Source organism: Oncorhynchus masou, unplaced genomic scaffold, assembly GCF_036934945.1.
Source record: "Oncorhynchus masou masou isolate Uvic2021 unplaced genomic scaffold, UVic_Omas_1.1 unplaced_scaffold_4472, whole genome shotgun sequence".
NCBI classification, from domain to species: domain Eukaryota; kingdom Metazoa; phylum Chordata; class Actinopteri; order Salmoniformes; family Salmonidae; genus Oncorhynchus; species Oncorhynchus masou.
The window spans coordinates 6,022-22,737 of record NW_027010866.1 but is presented as its reverse complement, the minus strand read 5'-3'; the positions used below and the strand labels follow the sequence as shown (position 1 = coordinate 22,737).

The 16,716-nt window shown below is 45.2% G+C and overlaps 1 protein-coding gene across 1 annotated transcript; it reads right to left on the bottom strand.

Moving 5' to 3' along the window:
* Positions 1 to 12,863: 12,863 nt before the first annotated feature.
* LOC135535134 (uncharacterized) lies at positions 12,864 to 13,935 on the bottom strand. Its single transcript, XM_064961851.1, has 3 exons — positions 13,638 to 13,935; positions 13,421 to 13,549; positions 12,864 to 13,156 (listed from the first exon to the last, which is right to left on the bottom strand). Exons 1-3 carry the CDS (start codon positions 13,933 to 13,935, stop codon positions 12,864 to 12,866), a joined length of 720 nt encoding a protein of 239 aa, XP_064817923.1.
* Positions 13,936 to 16,716: the final 2,781 nt, after the last annotated feature.

Below are 16,716 nucleotides of genomic sequence, written 5' to 3'. Positions count from 1 at the left end.
TCTCTCTCCCCTCTCCCTCTTTCCCCTCCTCTTTCTCTCTCTCCTCTCTCCCTCTTTCCCCTCCTCTTCTCTCTCTCCCCTCTCCCTCTTTCCCCTCCTTATCTCTCTCTCTCCCCTCTCCCTCTTTCCCCTCCTCTTTCTCTCTCTCTCCCCTCTCCCTCTTCCCCCTCCTCCTTCTCTCTCTCTCTCCCCTCTCTATATTTCCCTCCTCCTTCTCTCTCTCTCTCTCCCTCTCTCTCTTTCCCCTCCCTCTTCTCTCTCCTCTCTCCCTCTTCCCTCCTCTCTCTCTCTCTCTCTCTCTCCTCTCCTCTCTTCCCATCCTCTTTCTCTCCTCTCTCTCCCTCTCCCTCTTTCACCCTCCTCTCTCTCTCTCTCTCTCTCTCCTCCTCTCTCTCCCCTCCTCTTTCTCTCTCTCTCCTCTCTCCCTCTTTCCCCCTCTCTCTCTCTCTCCCTCTCTCCCTCTTCCCCCTCTTTCTCTCTATCACTCTCTCTCCCGTCTCTTCTCTCTCTCTCTCTCTTCTCTCTCTCTTTCACCCTCTTCTTTCTCTCTCTCCCTCTCCCTCTTTCCCATCCTCTTTTCTCTGTCTCCTCTCTCCCTCTTTCCCCTCCTCTTTCTCTATCTCTCCTCTCTCCCTCTTTCCCATCCTCTTCTCTCTCTCTCTCTCCCTCTTTCCTCCTCTTTCCCCTCCTCTTCCTCTCTCCCTCTTTCCCATCCCTTCTCTCTCTCTCCCCTCTCCCTCTTTCCCCTCCTCTTCTCTCTCTCCTCTCTCCCTTTTCCCCTCCTCTCTCTCTCTCTCTCTCCTCTCTCCCTCTTTCCCCTCTCTTTCTCTCTATCACTCTCTCTCCTGTCTCTTCTCTCTATATTTTTTCCCTCCTAATTATTTATATATCTCTTTCTCTCTCCTCTCTCTACCTCCCTTCTCTTTCCTTTCTCTATCCCTATCTATTCAATGTATATTTAAGGGCTTTATTGACATCGGAAACATACATTCACTTTGCCAAAGCAAGAAGCAGATAATAAACAAAAGTGAAATAAACAATAACATGAACAGTAAACATTACACATACAGAAGGTCCAAAGAATAAATACATTTCAAAGGTCATATTATGTCTATACACAGTGTTGTAACGATGTGCAAATAGTTAAAGTACAAAAGGAAAAATAAACATAAATATGGGTTGTATTTACAGTGGTGTTTGTTCTTCACTGGTTGCCCTTTTCTTATAGCAACAGGTCACAAATCTTGCTGCTGTGATGGCACACTGTGGAATTTCACCCTGTAGACATGGGAGTTTATCAAAATCGTTTTTTTTTGTGAAATCTTTGTGGATCTGTGTAATCTGAGGAAAATATGTATCTCTAAAATGATAATACATTTGGCAGGAAGTTAGGAAGTGCAGCTCAGTCTCCACCTCATTTTGTGGGCAAAGCTTTCCTTAAGCTTGGGTCAGATATCGTGGTCAGGTATTCTGCCACTGTGTACTCTATGTTTAGGGCCAAATCGCATTCTAGTTTGCATTCTAGTAGTGCCACGGCTTCTAGGAGGAGTCGGGAGCAGAGAGGAGAGTTCAAACGTGGTTCTTTAATCCAGGAACAGAGTCACGACAAACACAAGGACGCATAAATAACCAAGTCCAACAAACAGGACCAAACCATCTGGAAAAAGAAATCCACATAAATCCACACCATGAACAGAAAACAAGCCCGTACAAAAGCAGGCGGGCATACCGGGTTTAAATAGCCCAAAACAAAACCCAAACAAGAAACAGGTGAAACTAATCAGACAAAACAAACTGAAACAGAAGGTGGATCGGTGGCAGCTAGTAGACCGGCGACGACGAGGAACCATCTTCGGCGGGATTCGTGACAAGTAGTCTCTCACTATCTCTCTCCCCTCTACTCTCTCTCTCCCTTTCCCCTCTTTCACCTCCCTCTCTCTCACCCCTCTCCTCTCTCTCACCCATCTCCTCTCCTCTCCCCCTCTCCTCTCTCTCTCCCATCTCCTCTCTCCTCTCTCTCTCCCCTCGCCTCTCTCTCTCCCTTTCGCCTCTCTCTCCCCTCTCCTCTCTTTCTCCCTCCACTCTCTCTCTACCTTTTACCTCTTTCTCCCTCCACTCTCTCTCTACCTTTCACCTCTCTCTCCCCTCTCCTCTCTTTCTCCCTCCACTCTCTCTCTACCTTCCCCACTGTCACGCCCTGGTCTAAGTATTTTGTGTTTTTCTTCATGTATTGGGTCAGGCCAGGGTGTGGCATGGAGTTTTTGTATTGTGGTGTGTTTTGTCTTGGGGTTTTGGTGTGTATGTATTTGGGATTGTAGCTAGTGGGGTTATCTAGCAAAGTCTATGGCTGTCTGGAGTGGTTCTCAAGTGTTTATCGTTGTCTCTGATTGGGAACCATATTTAGGCAGCCATATTCTTTGAGTTTGTCGTGGGTGATTGTCCTGAGTGTCTTGACGTCCTTATTATGTGTTAGTTTGCACCAGTTTAGGCTGTTTGGTTTCATTTATTGTTTATTGTTTTGTAGAGTTTGTGTTTTGGATTCGTGTTACGTTTGTTTTATTAAACATGGATCACAATATACACGCTGCAGTTTGGTCCACTCTCCTTCACCATTAGAAAACCGTGACACCCACCCTCAAACATTCCCTTTCCCCGTTTAAAGAGCTCACAAAACACACCTCCACACAAACGGCACCTTCCCTGGAGCCCAACACAACAATCCAAAATGTAATGTCACATTCCTAATTCTGATTGGCTACCTTTCAGGGCCACTGATGATAATATTCTGAAGTAAGAACAGTTGATGACACCATTCTGATGGAGGTAGAAGCCAGTAAACTATTATTTCCGTAACGTGTTGTTATTTAGTTAGTTAATTCGATCGTAACAAAAACAAATTATAATAATAAACTAGCACACGTAAAACTTGAAAAAGTCATTCATGCACATTTGTAAAATCACAGAGGATAACACACTATACAGTCTGGGACTTATTTACACTGTTAAATCACAGAGGATAACACACTATACAGTCAGGACTTGTGTCCATTGTTAAATCATGGAGGATAACACACTATACAGTCAGGACTTGTGTCCATTGTTAAATCATGGAGGATAACACACTATACAGTCTGGGACTTATTCCCATTGTTAAATCATGGAGGATAACACACTATACAGTCTGGGACTTGTGTCCATTGTTAAATCATGGAGGATAACACACTATACAGTCTGGGACTTATTCCCATTGTTAAATCATGGAGGATAACATGGAGGATAACACACAATACAGTCTGGGACTTGTGTCCATGGTTAAATCATGGAGGATAACACACAATACAGTCTGGGACTTGTGTCCATTGTTAAATCATGGAGGATAACACACAATACAGTCTGGGACTTGTGTCCATTGTTAAATCATGGAGGACAACACACTATACAGTCTGGGACTTGTTTCCACTGTTAAATCATAGAGGATAAAACACTATACAGTCTGGGACTTGTGTCCATTGTTAAATCATGGAGGATAACACACTATACAGTCTGGGACTTGTGTCCATTGTTAAATCATGAATGATAACACACTATACAGTCTGGGACTTGTTTCCATTGTTAAATCATGGAGGATAACACACTATACAGTCTGGGACTTGTGTCCATTGTTAAATCATGAATGATAACACACTATACAGTCTGGGACTTGTTTCCATTGTTAAATCATGGAGGATAACACACTATACAGTCTGGGACTTGTTTCCATTGTTAAATCATGGAGGATAACACACAATACAGTCTGGGACTTGTTTCCATTGTTACATCATAGAGGATAACACACAATACAGTCTGGGACTTGTTTCCATTGTTACATCATAGAGGATAACACACTATACAGTCTGGGACTTATGTCCATTGTTAAATCATAGAGGATAACACACTATACAGTCTGGGACTTATGTCCATTGTGGTCCAATAAGATGGCTAGATAAGATGCAACTCCTTTGAACACAGTATAACAGCGAGAAAAACATCAAAACAAAGAAGAAGAACGTCCCTTTCATCATGGTAGTTACATCCTCGGATTATTCATATGAAGACATCAAACAGTTTTTGTTTTTAACTTTATTTTTTCAAGCTGCCCAGACAGGACATTGTTTTTATGTGCATAGGCATCTCATTCCACTCTGAGCCTCCAGTATACAAGACAATACCTTTCCCAGCATCACTCCTGAACCTATTTAAACACACATTAGTAACATCTGATATGGTGCTGTGACACGTGTGCATCCCTAACACGGGTGAAAGTAATCAGTTAGATATCTGGGCTCAGAACCATAAATACTCCTTTGCTTTGTGTGGGTTTTAGTCTCAGATCAGTAGGTGAGAGCAGAGCATGCTGAGCATCTGATACATGCCTCTGGAGAGCACAGGATGGGGCTTGAGTGGGTGTAGTGCTGGGGGTTGGGTTTGTTGCTCTGCTCACCGCCTGGGCACGTGTGTGATTGTCATGTTGAGGTCCTTGTTGTGGGGGTGGAGGGCATGGTGGGTTGGGTAGAAGTGGAATAGGACTGATCTGGGGTGGGGGTGCAGTCGTCTGGGTGTAGGTCTTCTTGGTGTGGATCCTCTTGGTGCAGATTCTCTGGGAGGGTTGTCTTGCTGTTCTGGGAGGCTGTCTCGATGGACCGGGCAGGGTATCCGTTGCTCTTTAGTTCCTGTGTGAGGTGCGGTGAGGGCGATGCCTTTCAGGGTCCTTGCAAAAGTAGGGACTGTTGCCTTGTAAAGGTTGTGCAAGTCCAGGGTGGAGTGGTGGGTTAATTTAACTTCTTACGGCTGAAATCCCGCAAACAGGATCGATATGACAACAGCCAGTGAAAGTGCAGGGCGCCAATTTCAAACAACAGAAATCTCATAATTAAAATTCCTCAAACCTACAAGTATTTTTACACCATTTTAAAGATCAACTTGTGGTTAATCCCACAACAGTGTCCGATTCCAAATAGGCTTTACGACGGAAGCCAACGATTAAGTTAGGTCAGCAACTAGTCACAGAAAAACACAGCCATTTTTCCAGGCAAAGAGAGGAGTCACAAAAAGCAGAAATAGAGATCAAATTAATCACTAACCTTTGATCGTCACGCCCTGACCTTAGAGAGACGTTTTATTTCTCTATTTGGTGAGGTCAGGGTGTGATATGCGGTGGGCATTGTATTTTTTGTTTTCTAGGTTTCTTTATTTCTATGTTTTGGCCAGGTATGGTTCTCAATCAGACACAGCTGTCTATTGTTGTCTCTGATTGGGAATCATACTTAGGTATCCCTTTTCTCTCCTTTCAGTGTGGATAGTTGACTTGTGTTTGTGACACTTAGCCCTCAAAAGCTTCACGGTTGTTTTGTATTGTTGCTAGTTTTGTTGGCGTCATTCCAAAATAAAGGATAATGTACGCTCACCACACTGCGCCTTGGTCTCATTCCGACGACGGCCGTGACATTGATGATCTTCATCAGATGTCACTCATAGGACTTCATGTTACACAATACATGTATGTTTTGTTTGATAAAGTTCATATTTTATCTCCAAAAATCTCAGTTTACATTGGTATGTTATGTTCAGTAATGTTTTGCTTCAAAATATCCAGTGATTTTGCAGAGAGCCACATTAATTTACATAAAGAATCATAATAAACACTGATAAAAGATACAAGAGTTATGCGTGGAATTATAGATATACTTCTCCTTATTGCAACTGCTGTGTCAGATTTATATGCAATAATATGAGAACAGCGCTCAGACACAAAAACAAGCCATACAGATATCCGCCATGTTGTGGAGTCAACAGAATTCCGAAATGGCATTATAAATATTCTCTTACCTTTGATGATCTTCATCAGAATGCACTCTGGAATCCCAGTTCCACAATGAATGTTTGTTTTGTTCGATAAAGTCCATAATTTATGTCCAAAAACCTCCTTTTTGATTGCGCATTTAGTTCACAAATCCAAATTCACGAGGCGCGAGCATTAGGTCCAGACGTAAAGTCAAAAAGTTCCATTACAGTTCGTAGAAACATGTCAAACGCTGTATAGAATCAATCTTTAGGATATTTTTAACATAAATCTTCAATAATGTTCCAACCGGAGAATTCCTTTGTCTTTAGAAATGCAATGAAACGCTGGTCTCTCTCACGGGGAGCGGGCGTGATCAGCTCATGGCCTTCTGCCAGACCTCTGGTTGAAACAGCTCTCATTCTCTCCTCCTTCACAGTAGAAGCCTCAAACAAGGTTCTAAAGACTGTTGACATCTAGTGGAAGCCTTAGGAAGTGCAATTGGACCAAATGTACACTATATCTTGGATAGGCAAAGATTTGAAAAACTACAAACCTCAGATTAATCAACTTCCTGTTTGGATTTTTTCTCAGGTTTTTGCCTGCCATATGAGTTCTATACTCACAGACATCATTCAGAAGTTTTAGAAACTTCTGAGTGTTTCTATCCATATCTACTAATAATATGCATATCTTAGCTTCTGGGCCTGAGTAGCAGGGAGTTTACTCTGGGCACCTTATTCATCCAAGCTACTCAATACTGCCCCCAACCATAAGAAGTTAATGTTTGGTTTCGGAGGCAGAGTCAAATGCTTGTGTTTACCCGCTGTGTGTTAGCAAGTCTTTTTGTAGAAGCAAAGATAAACCTGAAGATAACCACTCGTGTGTTATCCACTTGGTGTTTTGGAAAAATATTCATCTCGTCAATGTATTTCCCATTTGAGTCAATGACGAGCAAAATCCCTGGCTTTTGTGTGTCCTCAGTGGGCGTGGGGGTGTTTTCAGGAGAGCTATCCGTTTGGCTGATAGGGTGGGGGGGGGGTGCCAGGAGGGGCAGTCTGCTGGGTTGGTGGGTCCTGCCTTGACTGTCCTGCTGTTGTGTTCAGGCTGTAATAGAGGTCTGAAGTGGGCTGTTCTCTTGGATTCTCTGGGGGGATGGCCAGCTCTCTGATGAGTTGTTCTAATCTCAGTCCAGAGTGCAACCAACTCTCCAAGACAGTCGTCTGTCTCCACATTCAGTCAGTCCAGAGTGCAACCAACTCTCCAAGACAGCCATCTGTCTCCCCATTCAGTCAGTCCAGAGTGCAACCAACTCTCCAAGGCAGCCGTCTGTCTCCACATTCAGTCAGTCCAGAGTGCAACCAACTCTCCAAGACAGCCATCTGTCTCCACATTCAGTCAGTCCAGAGTGCAACCAACTCTCCAAGGCAGCCGTCTGTCCAGAGTGCAACCAACTCTCCAAGGCAGCCGTCTGTCTCCACATTCAGTCAGTCCAGAGTGCAACCAACTCTCCAAGACAGCCATCTGTCTCCCCATTCAGTCAGTCAGAGTGCAACCAACTCTCCAAGGCAGCCGTCTGTCTCCACATTCAGTCAGTCCAGAGTGCAACCAACTCTCCAAGACAGCCATCTGTCTCCACATTCAGTCAGTCCAGAGTGCAACCAACTCTCCAAGGCAGCCGTCTGTCCAGAGTGCAACCAACTCTCCAAGGCAGCCGTCTGTCTCCCCATTCAGTCAGTCCAGAGTGCAACCAACTCTCCAAGACAGCCATCTGTCTCCACATTCAGTCAGTCCAGAGTGCAACCAACTCTCCAAGGCAGCCGTCTGTCTCCACATTCAGTCAGTCCAGAGTGCAACCAACTCTCCAAGACAGCCATCTGTCTCCACATTCAGTCAGTCCAGAGTGCAACCAACTCTCCAAGGCAGCCGTCTGTCCAGAGTGCAACCAACTCTCCAAGACAGTCGTCTGTCTCCACATTCAGTCAGTCCAGAGTGCAGCCAAATCTCCAAGACAGCCGTCTGTCTCCCCATTCAGTCAGTCCAGAGTGCAACCAACTCTCCAAGACAGCCGTCTGTCCAGAGTGCAACCAACTCTCCAAGACAGCCGTCTGTCCAGAGTGCAACCAACTCTCCAAGACAGCCGTCTGTCCAGAGTGCAACCAACTCTCAAGACAGTCGTCTGTCTCCCCATTCAGTCAGTCCAGAGTGCAACCAACTCTCCAAGACAGCCGTCTGTCCAGAGTGCAACCAACTCTCAAGACACACTCTCACACACACACGATTGTCTGTAACAAAGGAGCATCGGAGACACTGGCCTAATGGGGCAACATAGACACTGGACTAGTGGTTCTGGGGCAATGGAGACACTGGCCTAATGGGGCAACATAGACACTGGACTTGTGGTTCTGGGGCAATGGAGACACTGGACTAATGGGGCAACATAGACACTAGACTTGTGGTTCTGGAGCAATGGAGACACTGGACTAATGGGGCAACATAGACACTGGACTTGTGGTTCTGGGGCAATGGAGACACTGGACTAATGGGGCAACATAGACACTGGACTTGTGGTTCTGGGGCAATGGAGACACTGGACTAATGGGGCAACATAGACACTGGACTTGTGGTTCTGGGGCAATGGAGACACTGGACTAATGGGGCAACATAGACACTGGACTTGTGGTTCTGGGGCAATGGAGACACTGGACTAATGGGGCAACATAGACACTGGACTTGTGGTTCTGGGGCAATGGAGACACTGGACTAATGGGGCAACATAGACACTGGACTTGTGGTTCTGGGGCAATGGAGACACTGGACTAGTGGTTCTGGGGCAACGGAGACACTGGACTAGTGGTTCTGGGGCAATGGAGACACTGGACTAGTGGTTCTGGGGCAATGGAGACACTGGACTAATGGGGCAACATAGACACTGGACTAGTGGTTCTGGGGCAACGGAGACACTGGACTAGTGGTTCTGGGGCAATGGAGACACTGGACTAGTGGTTCTGGGGCAATGGAGACACTGGCCTAATGGGGCAACATAGACACTGGACTAGTGGTTCTGGGGCAACATAGACACTGGACTAGTGGTTCTGGGGCAATGGAGACACTGGCCTAATGGGGCAAGATAGACACTGGACTTGTGGTTCTGGGGCAATGGAGACACTGGACTAATGGTTCTGTGGCAACAGGGACCTGGATTAATGGATCTGGGACAACATAGACACTGGACTAGTGGTTCTGGGGCAATGGAGACACTGGACTAATGGGGCAACATAGACACTGGACTAGTGGTTCTGGGGCAATGGAGATACTGTACTAATGGTTCTGGGGCAATGGAGATACTGTACTAATGGTTCTGGGGCAATGGAGATACTGTACTAATGGTTCTGGGGCAATGGAGATACTGTACTAATGGTTCTGGGGCAATGGAGATACTGTACTAATGGTTCTGGGGCAATAGGTCACCACCAAGCCATAAAAATACACAGCCATTTTCCCAGCCAAAGAGAGGAGTCACAAAAAGCACAAATAGAGACAAAATGAATCACTAACCTTTGATGATCTTCATCAGATGACACTCATAGGACTTCGTGTTACACAACACATGTATGTTTTGTTTGATAAAGTTAATATTTATATAAAAAATCTGAGTTTACATTGGCGCTTCACTTTCACTAGTTCCAAAAACATCCAGTGATTTTGCATAGCCTCATCGATTCAACAAAAATCAGAAATATAGATGATAATACAAGTTATACACATGGAATTATAGATATACCTCTCCTTAATGCAACCGCTATGTCAGATTCTAAAAAACTTTACGGAAAAAGCAACCCATACAATAATCTGAGACGCCGCTCAGAAAAATAATCAAATTATCCGCCATGTTGGAGTCAACAGAAATCAACAGAAATCAGAAATCACATTATAAATATTCCCTTACCTTTGATGATCTTCATCAGAATGCACTCCCAGGAATCGCAGTTCCACAATAAATGCTTGATTTGTTCGATAATGTCCGTTATTTATGTCCAAGTAGCTACTTTTGTTAGCGTTAGGTGCACACCTATCCAAATAATCGTGCATTACTTCAGAAAAAAAAATCAAAGATATATTACAGGTCAAAGAAACATTTAAAACTAAGTATAGAATCAATCATTAGGATGTTTTTAAAATAAATCTTCAACAAAGTTCCAACCGGAGAATTCCTTTGTGTCTAGAGGAGCAACGGAGCAAGTCGATATCATGTGGAATGAGTTCTACAGTACATCTGACTGGTGCTAATGTGTTCTACAGTACATATGACTAGTGGTAATGTGTTCTACAGTACATATACCTGGTGGTAATGTGTTCTACAGTACATATGACTGGTGGTAATGTGTTCTACAGTACATATGACTAGTGGTAATGTGTTCTACAGTACATATGACTGGTGGTAATGTGTTCTACAGTACATCTGACTGGTGCTAATGTGTTCTACAGTACATATGACTGGTGGTAATGTGTTCTACAGTACATATGACTAGTGGTAATGTGTTCTACAGTACATATGACTAGTGGTAATGTGTTCTACAGTACATATACCTGGTGATGGTGATACAGCAGGCTGCACTTTGACTTTGTCTCATATGGCTCCCTATTTACATTCATCTACTTTTGACCAGAAGCCCTCTGTGTTTCCCTCTGTAAAATACGCCGATATTCCCCTGTTTTGGACGCTTTCTTTCTCTCTATCTCTGAGGTGTCAGATGAGTCATGAGGCACGCGTGTGTGATGTACAGTGTCTTTCCGGAAAGTACTCAGACCCCTAGAATTTTTTCACATTTTGATGAGCTACAGCCTTTCTCAAAAATGGATTACATTAATCTTTCCCCTCATCAATCTACACACAATAACCCACAATGACGAAGCAAAAACAGGTTTTTAGAATTTAAAGCAAAATATATATATATACAGTATATATATATATATATATATATATATATATATATATATATATATATATATATATATATATATATATATATATATTACTATATATATATATTACACGTACATAAGGCCCATTCTCAAAGCCTGTTAGATGCCTGGACCATGTTAAATAAAGCTTAAACTTCAAATTTTTATTGAATACTTCCATTACTCTCATGTTCTGCACATCTTCCACCCCCTCCCCTTCTCACTCCTTCCCTTCCTTCTCCCTGATCACCTACTTCCTCAGCCTCCCTATCTCACACCTTCCTCCTCCTCTCCTTCCCTAACCCTTCTCCTACTCTTCCTCCTCCTCACTTTCCTCTTTCTCTCTGCCTTCCTCTCTCTCTTTTGTTCTTGCTATGGAGACAGGTTACTGATGGATAATGAATAGAGCTGAGCCTCTTTCACCAAGCTGAGTGTATTTTTACTGACACTTCTATGAGGCCTCAGGGGCCACACACACACACACAGTATGTGAAAGGGACAAATTGGTAAAGGCTCATGGTGTTTCACTGACACACTCATATGCACACGCACTCACACTAGTCATATTATTTAGAAAGAACGCAGGGGGAGAAAGAGGGAGGGAGAGGGGAGCGAGAGAGAGGGAGAGGAGAGGGGAAAGGAGGAGAGGGAGAGGAGAGGGAAAGGAGACAGAGAAAAGGAGGAGAGGGGAAAGGAGAGAGGAGAAGGACCGGGGAAGGAGAGGGGAGGAGGAGAGGGGAAAGGAGAGAGAGAGAGAGAGAGAGAGAGAGAGAGGAGGAAGGAGGGGAAAGAAGGAGAGGAGGAGAAGGAAGGAGGAGATGAGGAGAGTGTGTGTGTGTGTGTGTGTGTGTGTGTGTGTGTGTGTGTGTGTGTGTGTGTGTGTGTGTGTGTGTGTGTGTGTGAGCATTCTCTCCCTCGTTTATCCCCATGTCTTTTCAGCAAACCAGCCCTCTCTCCTGTCGTTCAGAACCAGCCCTCTCTCTGTCGTTCAGAACCAGCCCTCTCTCCTGTCTTTCAGAACCAGCCCTCTCTCCTGTCGTTCAGAACCAGCCCTCTCTCCTGTAGTTCAGAACCAGCCCTCTCTCCTGTCTTTCAAGAACCAGCCCTCTCTAAATGGGTCAGAACCAGCCCTCTCTCCTGTCTTTCAGAACCAGCCCCTTTCTCCTGTCTTTCAGAACCAGCCCTCTCTCCTGTCGTTCAGAACCAGCCCTCTCTCCTGTCTTTCAGAACCAGCCCTCTCTCCTGTTGTTCAGAACCAGCCCTTTCTCCTGTCGCTCAGAACCAGCCCTCTCTCCTGTCATTCAGAACCAGCCCCTCTCCTCGTTCAGAACCAGCCCTCTCTCCTGTCGTTCAGAATCAGCTCTCTCTCCTGTCTTTCAGAACCAGCCCCTCTCTCCCTGTCTTTCAGAACCAGCCCTCCTCTCCTGTCGTTCAGAACCAGCCTCTCTCCCCTGTCGTTCAGAACCAGCCCTCTCTCCTGTCGTTCAGAACCAGCTCTCTCCTGTCTTTCAGAACCAGCCTCTCTCCTGTCGTTCAGAACCAGCTCTCTCTCCTGTCTTTCCAGAACCAGCCCTCTCTCCTGTCGTTCAGAACCAGCTCTCTCTCCTGTCTTTCAGAACCAGCCCTCTCTCCTGTCATTCAGAACCAGCCCTCTCCTGTCTTTCAGAACCAGCCCTCTCCTGTCTTTCCAGAACCAGCCCTCTCTCCTGTCTTTCAGAACCAGCCCTCTCTCCTGTCGCTCAGAACCAGCCTCTCTCCTGTCATTCAGAACCAGCCCTCCTCTCCTGTCTTTCAGAACCAGCCTTCTCTCCATTCTCTATTATCGTCTGCAGCCAGTGCCACTGACGGATCCAAGAAGGTTCATCAGTACATGTCTGGATGAAGCTAGTTGATCCAAGACACTGAACTACTGTCAGCTGGTTTTCTCACCATCGGATGGTACAGGTCAGCATTTGGTCAGAGCATTGTCTTAAGGCATTAGACATTGGTTGAGAGATGAGCTTTAATTAGTAGTGAAGCCACCTGCGGGAAGACAAGGGGAGTCCGAGATGATTCTAGGTCTGTGTCCATACGGCATCTTCTATTCTAAGCTGGCACTGGGAGCAGGACCTGGGGAGCTGGAGTGAAGGAGCAGGACCTGGGAGCTGGAGGAAGGGAGCTGGATCTGGGGGCTGGAGGAAGGGAGCTGGATCTGGGGGGCTGGAGTGAAGGAGCTGGATCTGGGGGGCTGGAGTGAAGGAGCTGGATCTGGGCAGATCGAGGTAAGAAGCTGGACCTGGGGAGCAGGACCTGGGGGGCTGGAGTGAAGGAGCTGGATCTGGGGGGCTGGAGTGAAGGAGCTGGATCTGGGCAGATCGAGGTAAGAAGCTGGACCTGGGGAGCAAGAGTTAAGGAGCTGGACCTGGGGAGTGAAGGGGCTGGACCTGGGGAGTTAAGGGGGTTGGACCTGGGAGTTAAGGGGTTGGACCTGGGGAGTTAAGGGGTTGGACCTGGGGAGTTAAGGGGCTGGACCTGGGGAGTTAGGGGTTGGACCTGGGGAGTTAAGGGGTTGGACCTGGGGAGTGAAGGGGCTGGACCTGGGGAGTTAAGGGGTTGGACCTGGGGAGTTAAGGGGGGCTGGACCTTAAGGGGCTGGACCTGGGGAGTGAAGGGGTTGGACCTGGGAGTGAAGGGGCTGGACCTGGGGGAGTAGAGGGGGCTGGACCTGGGGAGTGAAGGGCTGGACCTGGGGAGTTAAGGGGCTGGACCTGGGGAGGAAGGGGTGACCTGGGGAGTGAAGGGGCTGGACCTGGGGAGTTAAGGGGCTGGACCTGGGGAGTGAAGGGGCTGGACCTGGGGAGTTAAGGGGCTGGACCTGGGGAGTTAAGGGGCTGGACCTGGGGAGTGAAGGGAGCTGGACCTGGGAGTGAAGGGGCTGGACCTGGGGAGTTAAGGGGGCTGGACCTGGGGAGTGAAGGGGCTGGACCTGGGGAGTTAAGGGGCTGGACCTGGGAGTGAAGGGGCTGGACCTGGGGAGTTAAGGGGCTGGACCTGGGGAGTGAAGGGGCTGGACCTGGGGAGTGAAGGGGCTGGACCTGGGGAGTGAAGGGGCTGGACCTGGGGAGTGAAGGGGCTGGACCTGGGGAGTGAAGGGGCTGGACCTGGGGAGTCATTACTTTATTAAATAGTTCAACATAATTAGTTAAAAGTAACTAGTTTGTATCTGCTCTCATTTGACTTCATGGATTTTGCAATTTTCATTAAATCTGAAAATGTTTCTGAAGAATTGCACTATGAGCCCTAAAGCTCAGAAATATTGTCTACTTTTCTACTTCGTATTTTTAGTGAATGTTGCAATACGACATCAGGGTACTTTAGCGTACTAACTAGTATACATTCAATGACCCAAAAAAGCATACTCTATACTCAATTCACATCACAAATAGTTTGGTTAGTGTGTTTAGTAAGATTATTAAACACAGCTTAGATTTGTGTTTAAGGTAAAAAAAAATGAAAGAGTAGTGGTTAAGATTGTATTAGATGTCCCTGAACTTCCCAGCCCATAAACACAACCATCTTCTCATCCATCAGTGTTCATGAAGAAAGACTTTTTGTCTTTCCCTCATCATATCAAGATGGTCAGGATGTCCACGCCCTGGTCGAAATATATTATGTTTATCTTCATTTATTTGGTCAGGCCAGTGTGTGACATGGGTTATATTATATAACCACCACACTGCATTTTGGTCCGCTCCTCCATCAACAGAAGAACGTCGTTACAAAGGGAAGCAGAGGGAACATCAGAGGAGGCCATTATGGCCATTAGTATGAAGCGTTTTCTCCTCAGAGCAATGACGAGCTTTATGAATCAAATACCAATAATCCCACAGCCTGCGTAATCACACGTTGATTACCCTCAAACTAGATATTGGCAATTATCACCATACAGCCTTGTGCACTAGCCCAACTAACAAAACCACCAACAGCAATACACAAAAACAAATCAACATACAAAAACAAAAAACAACAGTAGACACTCGTCTGAATCAGCAAAATGAACAGTAGAGACTCATCTGAATCAGCAAACAACAGTAGAGACTCAGTCTGAATCAGCAAAACAACAGTAGAGACTCAGTCTGAATCAACAAAACAACAGTAGAGACTCATCTGAATCAACCAAACAACAGTCTGAATCAGCAAAACAACAGTAGAGACTCATCTGAATCAACCAAACAACAGTAGAGACTCCAGTCTGAATCAGCAAAACAACAGTAGAGACTCCAGTCTGAATCAGCAAAACAACAGTAGAGACTCCAGTCTGAATCAACCAAACAACAGTAGAGACTCATAGGGAAACTGAATCAACCAAACAACAGTAGAGACTCCAGTCTGAATCAACAAAAACAACAGTAGAGACTCATCTGAATCAACCAAACAACAGTAGAGACTCCAGTCTGAATCAACAAAACAACAGTAGAGACTCATCTGAATCAACCAAACAACAGTAGAGACTCATCTGAATCAACAAAACAACAGTAGAGACTCATCTGAATCAACCAAACAACAGTAGAGACTCCAGTCTGAATCAGCAAAACAACAGTAGAGACTCCAGTCTGAATCAACAAAACAACAGTAGAGACTCATCTGAATCAACAAAACAACAGTAGAGACTCCAGTCTGAATCAACAAAACAACAGTAGAGACTCCATCTGTCTGAAGTGTGATATGATTTAAATACAACAAAGTAATGCCCCTTTGGAAGAGAGAGAAAATAAAATTGTAAGTGTGCTTAATATTTCACTGGCCTGATGAAATATGAATTGTAGCCCAGAACGGAGGAAAATGCAATGATTTGAAATGCATTATTTATTCATATAAACTGGGTGGTTCGAGGCCTGAATGCTGATTGGCTGACAGAGGTGGTAAATCACGGGTATGACAAAACATTTGTTTTTACTCCTCTAATGACGTTGGTAACCAGTTTATAATACTAAATATGGCACGTCGGGGGTTCGGGGTATATGGCCAATATACCACGGCTAAAGGCTGTATTCACGCTGTTCTCTGCGTTGCTTCGTGCATAAGAGCGGCCCACAGTCGTGGTAAATTGGTCATATACCACACCCTCTTGGGCCTCATTGCTTAAGTTGACCGTGATTGGCCTGAGGGGGCATTCTAGAGCGTGCATTATTTCCCTATAATGCACGGTATATCAGCACGGTAGAACCCAATGGCTACAGTCCATTATGTACATGTTCTATTTCTGAGCTGCTTTTTCATAATATCAAGCTGTGTAAAAAAAAAGAAAACATCCATTACTAAAAGTTAAAAGAGAGATGATTGATTTTATATTATAACATTCACTCTAATCTAAAGTAAGAACATCAAGACAATAACGTACCAACATGCACAAAACAAGTATTTATTACTCAGTAAACAATGACATAAAGAAAAACAAATAAACTATAAACCAAAAGGCAAATCATTTAAAATGGCCGCCGCCTCAATGGGGTAAAGGGTTAGACGAGGTTCCTTCTGGGGCCTCGGTGCGACTGGGTGAATCCTGGTGGTGCTGTAGGGTAGGATGGGAGAGGGTATCAGTACCACTGGGATGGCTGTGCTGTCAGCTGACAACAGTTCAACAAGGCAGACTGTTAGCTAATGGTTTGCCAATTTATAAACTGTTTTCTGTTAGCTTGTCGTAAACATAATGTGCTTTCGAATTCAGGGTATCATTAAAACAGAACAACATAGTAGTCAGGTGAATACCTGAAATTCAGTTGAAAGCTGTTTAATTAAAGCAATTTGCTGCTGACATTGGACATATGAATGTATGTTGTTAAAAGCGTTCAACAAGCAGTGTTTTAAAATGATTTTTATTATTTTTGATCCGTTTGTCAAAAGCCAATGCCGTGTGCGTCTGATTGAACACATCTGCATTCCATGCTGAGCCC